The sequence below is a fragment of the Vanessa cardui genome, chromosome 13 (assembly GCF_905220365.1).
Source record: "Vanessa cardui chromosome 13, ilVanCard2.1, whole genome shotgun sequence".
In the NCBI taxonomy this organism is placed as follows: Eukaryota; Metazoa; Arthropoda; class Insecta; order Lepidoptera; family Nymphalidae; genus Vanessa; species Vanessa cardui.
This window is the reverse complement of record NC_061135.1, coordinates 5,917,528-5,925,107: the sequence shown is the minus strand read 5'-3', so window position 1 is coordinate 5,925,107 and position 7,580 is coordinate 5,917,528. Positions and strand designations below refer to the sequence as shown.

Genomic DNA, 7,580 nt, shown 5'->3' with positions numbered 1-7,580 from the left:
TGATATATATTTTTTTACAATTATACATGTATTAAATTTGACCTTGGGAAAGGAGAAAGGAAAAAAATAACTTTTATGAACCATTTTTAATAAAACAAATTATCGTCAATAATTGTCAATAGAATAATTTCAACAAATAAATCGGTAAGATTAAATTACATACTAACATCCTACGTTTTATTTAGACTTAAGGTAGTGTTACAAATGTTATAGAATTATTTTACCTATAATTTTATATGTATTAATAGATAATGAAACTGCCACTATAAAAGAAACTTAATAAAATAAATTGAGTCGTAATGCAAAACATAGCTGCTTTTTATGATAAAATTATTCAAGTTTTTTGAATTATTTAACCGCTCTTTTATAACATATACTTCATTTTAAAGACTCTTCTTTTGCCCAGTGGTCGAAATTCAAACAAAAGAATAAAATAGATATGGAATTCCGTTTTTACATGTAAATTATCAACATTTATTTATGTAATTTATGTTTAAACACATATTAATATTTTTATCAATACTCAACTTATCGAAATAAAATGATTCTAAGTTTAATCAATATGTAAAAAAAAAATTGTAACCTGTAAGGTATAAGGTATTATGTCTGCAAAAGCAAGTAAGTGCAAAAGTTCTCACCTCAAACATTAAACCAAAATTAATAAAATTTGGTATGAAGCAAGGTTAAAAGCCTAAAAAATGGAATATACTTTTCTATAAAAGCTTCTACTGCATTGTGAAATGTCATATAAACCGCAGGCGAAAACTTAATTTATAGTTTCAGAAAAGACATAGACTATTGTATATACTATAATGATATATTGCATACTTTAACGAGAGCCGAGATTAACATAATTTATAATGTCGTTTAATTAATTTTAATGGGTAATTCAACTATCGGAAAAAAATAACTACTTTTTTAGTTTATTTTCTTTTCTTCACCGTTCCAATCCGGCGTCATATGTAAATTAACCTTATAATTAATGATTAGAATCTGCTTCAAAGAGTTTACTTGAATAAATTACCCTTTGACGTACCATTTTGTTCTAGTCGGAGACAAATAAATCGGCTTGAGCCGCTTCCAGAAGCAAAATATTTTTTCAGCATCATATATGACTCTTTGCTTATTTATTGTGATTTAGTTGACTAAACTTGCCTTTGCAAATCACTGCTTTCAAATTGAATCCCTGTCAGTTTAAAAGGCTATTTAAAATCAGCCTTCAGTTTTAACTGTTATGGATAAATCCAATGATGTTGTAGTAAACAGATATGTTATTAACGCGTAAAAAGTGAAGACTAGAAAACGTCCTAATTGGGACGTTTGCCTTTAGTTGTTTTACGTGGTAATACGTCATAATACATCATAATTACGTAGTAATACGTTTTGCGTAATTAAAACATCTAGTTATCCCTTTTACTTATTGTTTTTATCAAGCTATCCTTCTTACTTTTAACGAAATGTAAAACTAAACTAATGTAAACGGTCCCCGGCCCGGTACACTTTTTTCTGTTGTTTAGTATGGATATAACATATCTGTTTATTAGAATATCATTGGATAAATCAAATAATTAAAAAGTATGTTAATTGTCTATGTCTAAATATAGTTGTTTTTGATTAGTTGTTGAATACTATAATTACTTATATTGTGAATAAGTAGTAAAACGAGACTAAACTGTTATAATAATACAGACCCCACAGAAAGTGAGGGCAGAACCCTGATTTGGCAGAACAACACCCGGGGCCCTCATCCACCCGGTTAAGTCAATGGTGACAGTATTATTTATCTAATATCTTTTATAAAGATGTCCATTGTCCAGCAGTTTTATGCGGTGAGAAACGCAAATACACATTAATAGATGCTTAGAAAACGAAGAAAAAGTTGTGCCATTCAAAATGACGGGCTAAAACGTTGCGTAGTGCAATAGCTACTGATTACATTATAGTAATTTAGTTTATATTAAAATATGTGTTAACATAGTTATATATTTATAATCATACGAAGTTAGGTAGGTGTCTAGATTCTTTTAATTTAGCTTGATTTTAATACAAACGATTGACTATTAACAAAACTTTTTTTCAATATACTTTAACTAACGACCCGCCCCGACTTCGCACAGGTGCAATACTGATTACTGATACTAAATATATTACAGAGTTTGTTTATTTACGACATCATATTAGGAACTTCTAAAATAATCAGTGTTTCATTATTATATTGTTCATGTATTATATACAAAAATTTCGCACTTGACTATACTTATCTACCCAAATTTTGAAGGAGTTAAGGAAAATAAACTTTAAATTTATTTCTAAGATTTATTAATAACCCATTCTATATTATACAAACAGTACGAACAGCTATTGATTAATATGTCTTTTTTTTTGATAAAACACTACCCCGTCAACTACTTATATGCACTCTAAATTTACTTCCAAAGTTTCGATAACAACTACATCAAAATTCAAAGCATTTTTTTCGCGAACCTTTTATACTGATACCATTCTACCATTGATTATTCAGATTTCGATGTCGCGTCAATTAATTCGATGTCAACGTTGCTTAAATGTCTATTTGTACTTTTTTTAGAATAGGTTGTAGGTACTTTATTTAATTATCAAAAAGATATTATCTAGCATATTTTTTACAATATTACTGCAGTCTATAATTAAATAAGTACATTTCAAACTGAACTAGATATGAACCCTTTCGAAGACGTTTGGAGCTTACTGCAACACGCTACTCTAACTGGTGAATCATTAAATTTTCCAATCAATATGTGATAAGAATACTAAAAGTCTTTAAATATAACTTATGTTTTAATTTAAAGTTCGTGTGGTTTGTGACAACAAATATGTCGTTTATAAAGACCTCTTAAAAAGTAGCCACATTGTAGAGTAGGTAAATTATTATTTTATTATTCTAGCTTATCTTAAGACTAAGTAACACAACAGTAAATTCTTGTTATTATATTCATGTATACATAGTACAAGATATTACGCCGAGAATAAAGTTAAAAAGTACATCTAACTAGCTTGTCTACTACTCATGCGAGATTTCATAAATTATGCTTAGCGCAGGTCGAGATTCATACGGTCAACGTATATTAAGAGTGGCTTCATTATTTTAAATATAAATTACCTTAGTAAAAATTCATTCAACGATTACTTCACTATTATAATCTAGCTTAAATAAAAACTTTCCATTTAGTTAAACAAATTCGTAACAATAACACAAAATACATATAAATGTTATAAAAATATATTAGAGTTAATATTACTCAGTATCAAATAAAATATCGGTTTTTAACTACAACAATTTTTAAGTTTTTATTTCCACATATTTTTTTGTATATTGTATGTATCCTTATTTGTACTTAATCAATAAACCCAAACGCGCCAGCGCGATTACAGTCTCATCACACACTTCCATAGATTACATAAATCACATTTCACATCAGTCTTCTGGTTTTATAAGAGTGGTTCGAAGCTCGTTTGGCGGCCGCGGCGGCTGCGGCGGCGCGGCGAGCGTGGACACGGCCATGTTTGGCAAGATGGTCCGAACGTGCAAATCTCTTGCCGCACTCGCTGCACCGATAGGGCTTATCGCCTGAATGGCTTCGACGGTGGCGCGCCAGCTCATCTGACCGCGCGAAACGCCAACTGCAGCTACCCCATGTGCATCGGTAGGGCTTCTCACCACTGTGACGACGCAAATGCGCGCGAACATGTGACGCTTTTGCGTATAGTTTACCACAGTCGTCCACCGGGCATCGGAACGCTCCGAGTTCCGGGCAGAACGTCGGCTCTCCCCATGTTTGTATTTTAGTTTCTGGTATAAAATTTCGCACTCTATCACTATTTTTATTTATATCGTTAGACGGGTACTGAATGTCTTGCACATAGGTTGATTCCAGATCTATTCCGAGGACAGAGAGTCTACCGAGCGCTGTGTCACTGTCAACGTCTGTAGAATTTGGACTTGATTGTAGCACATCGTTGGATTTATCACTTGTTAACGCTTCTAGGAGATAATCGTCTAAATCTATGTTTTTATCCAAATCGTCGAAATCAAAAAGTATATTTGAACCATCTTCGAAGATAGAGTTTTCTCTGTTAGAGTCATTCAATCCGTGAACAAATGCATCACAATGAAAATCTAAATCATTCAGTTGCCAATCGTTGAATTCAGAATTCAAGCTTGAAGGTAACTCGAAATTGATGAGGCTCTCTGCCGGTGAATACTCGAACATGAGCTGGTCGCTTAGAGCTTCATTTAGCAATCCGCAATTTTCGCGGTACATTTTGAATCTATAAGGTAAAAAAAATTAGATAAATTCTTAAAAAAAAAGTATTTACAAAAAAATAAGTACTTACATGTATTCTAAATAAGCCACGAGCTTTATTTATCACATAAATATAGTATCGAATTTTGGAAGTAGTGATAGAACAATATTGAGAATGCACGTACAGGCGCATTCGGCGCGTCCTGTGACTAGAGTGAGTGATCGCAGCCACTCCGGACAGCGCCGCGGACGCGCGATAACAGCGATCGGCGATTATCGGCCGGTCTGCCAGCGGGAGGACTATTGCTGGTGGTTACTGCACATAACACGCGCTAAACTTTTCACTCTATGATAGCAATGTTAATCTCTATTATATTAATAAACCACAATGTTGCATATTTGTTTGCGCATCGAGTTATATTTGTTACATATAAACGTTGTTGTAGTGAAATCATGCATATTATTGAAATTAAAAAGTTGTTTATTGAACATGATGATATGCGGATCATTCACTTTTATTCTTATCTTTTGTTTACCCGACCTACCCGACAGTTCTTTTACCTATGATAATAATTAATAGATATACATATACATATGTAACTGAAAATGTTTTTAAACTCAATTTAAATAATATGTCATGTGATTTTTTCTGTTTTAGATTTTAGTAATTAAATATTTTAATAATTTCAATGATGCATACTTCGTACACCCTTTAAAATTTACGCTTAATTTTCCTCTTTAAATGAATAAAAATGTTTCTTGAAGAATTTATAACTAAAAATTTATTTTTAAGTAATTAATTCTTAAAGTGCGCGGCTTAAGTTTGAACTCATCAAATAAAATCACAACGGAAATTCCGATTGGAGCGGAATAGATAGTATTTTTGCAATGCTTACATCCCCTGATAACTAGTGATAACATTCCTCGGAAGTGATGCTGAACAATCGACAACAACAACTAACCCAGCCGTAATAAATAACGGAAACAATCGCATGATTTTAAGGACAAGGCTGAAATTATTGTCAATGATTTTGTAGGTATTCATTAAATATATGACATTTTTCGCAGAAGTCATTGTAACATGATTAAGCTCTTACGGTTTTGGGGGTTTGAATGTAAGGTCAGTTAGTACCTACTTACAAACAGCGAAGGACATTTTCATTTATACTTCCCTGGTGTTATGTTTATGGGATGTATTTTGATGTAGGATTTATTTGTGAGCGTTGTTAAATGTGATGATGTGTAGCATGCAAAAAAAAAAAACATTTTTTTGGTTAAAATGTCGAAACCAAAACTATATGATAACCTTGACGGTTCGTTTATATGACATTGTTGTTCTTATATATTAACTTTTATAATACGTTATTAAATTAATTCTTAGCGTCATTTACAAAAAATATATGTTCTTACATTTTAAAGTTGAACGTGATATTTGTAAAACATTATTTTAAATATGATTACAAACAATTAGTTTGGATGTAGGTCAAACTGTTTGGTTTATCCCAATTAACCAAATAGTCCTGCGTGTCTGGCCTGAGCGCGTGGAGTTGTCGACGGGCGCGGCGCGGCTCCGCTATCACGTCGGTGGCTGGTACCGCCGGCATCTGGTGCGTGCGCGCCTCTACTCGTGTTACAAGGCAGACGTTGACAACTACGCACGTATATACCAGTACGCTTTATCTAAAAAAAAAACTTCAAATTACGTATTCGAGTTTTTCATCAAACCGTTACTTTAACGACAGTTAAAGTCGGAGTCGAGATGGCCCAGTGGTTAGAACGCGTGCATCTTAACCGATGATTGCGGGTTCAAATCCAGGCAAGCACCGCTGATTCATGTGCTTAATTTGTCTTTATAATTCATCTCGTGCTCAACGGTGAAGGAAAACATCATGAGGAAACCTGCATGTGACAAATTTCATCGAAATTCTGCCACATATGTATTCCACCAACCCGCATTGGAACAGCGTGCTGGAATATGTTCCAAACCTTCTCCTCAAAGTGAGAGGAGGCCTTTAACCCAGCAGTGGGAATTTACAGCCTGTTATAAGAAGATTAATATTTTTTATTGACAAAATACTTTTTTGATAGTTTAGGATTTAATAGAACGACAACTACAATATTAATATAAGTATTCATTGATGCGTCATTTTAACGCATAAGGTATTATTATTTATTATTCATTCGTGAGAAATCAGCACGTAGAACACGTGTCCGCATAAGGCGCAGGTAAATTGATAACTTTAACGTCACGATCCTTAGATGCAAGTTGCATAATTAAATTAATGATCTTACATGTGTTACGATTCACAAAGGTGTTGTATGTAAATCGTTACACATACATATGACGATTGCGATTAGTGGCGACCTATGATTGTATGAAGGCGATAACGTCCGGTGGCTGGCAGTGCCAGCGTCTGCTCATTGGATCCGTTACGTATTGGCATTCATATTGTTGTTTTCCTACAACAATGATGGAAAATACCTTAACAGTAAACAAATGGAACAATTAAAGTAGATAGATCGTAATTTCTTGTGATTTCATGTACCAACCGCTTACGAGTACTTGCAACAGCTCTGCTTAGTTTATGTTTGGATTAATATTTAATGGAGTAATTAAAAATAAATTGGTTTTTAATCTTCGATATATTATGAAAATTATCAACACAACACAATTTTTCATCTATTAAAAATACGTCAGTACACTATTAAGGCATAGAATTCACATCAGGTAATATTGGTGTTTTCTTTTATATTTTTATCTTATATTCAACTATATGGATAAAGGTGAAAGTAAAACAGTTCACCTCATTTCTCCTCTTTTTTTATTTTTCGGCAATTAACGACCATGTGGTCGACCATACATTTATGTACGGTTTTCATCAATAGATAGAGTTATTCAAGAGAAAGGTTCATATAATCGCAAGGAAAGAACGTAAGTATGGTCAAAAAATCTAACAACCCATCCTTAAAACGAAATACCTTTACACTTTTCAAATTTAGAAGACATAATATTTTCAGAAAGGTATATTTCATATATTTCATATAGGTATATTTCCAGATTTATTATCATACTTTTTAGATTTCATCGATTGTCACAGTTGCATGAAGTTATTTCCTTAAGCGCTAAGTTGTTTTATTAGCTTTTGCGTCGGTGGAGAAATAGAATTTTAAACTGATTACTATTTCATTTGCATCGTCAGGAAGTTAAAACGCAAATCTACATATTGCTCACAACGTCATAAATTAACGTTGAGAATGTTGAGAGTTAGGTTGGTCAATAACAAGTTCAGGTTATTT

General features: G+C 32.7%; 1 protein-coding gene across 1 annotated transcript; it reads right to left on the bottom strand.

Moving 5' to 3' along the window:
• Window positions 1-2,296: 2,296 nt before the first annotated feature.
• Window positions 2,297-4,540, bottom strand: LOC124534905 (Krueppel-like factor 17). Its single transcript, XM_047110948.1, has 2 exons — window positions 4,375-4,540; window positions 2,297-4,308 (listed from the first exon to the last, which is right to left on the bottom strand). The coding sequence occupies exon 2, from the start codon at window positions 4,299-4,301 to the stop codon at window positions 3,450-3,452; it is 852 nt and encodes a 283-aa protein (XP_046966904.1). The 5' UTR covers window positions 4,302-4,308; window positions 4,375-4,540; the 3' UTR covers window positions 2,297-3,449.
• Window positions 4,541-7,580: the final 3,040 nt, after the last annotated feature.

What these genes read in the sequence shown, in the direction of transcription:
- LOC124534905 (XM_047110948.1), bottom strand. Translation starts at nt 4,301, where the DNA reads ATGTACCGCGAAAATTGCGGATTGCTAAATGAAGCTCTAAGCGACCAG.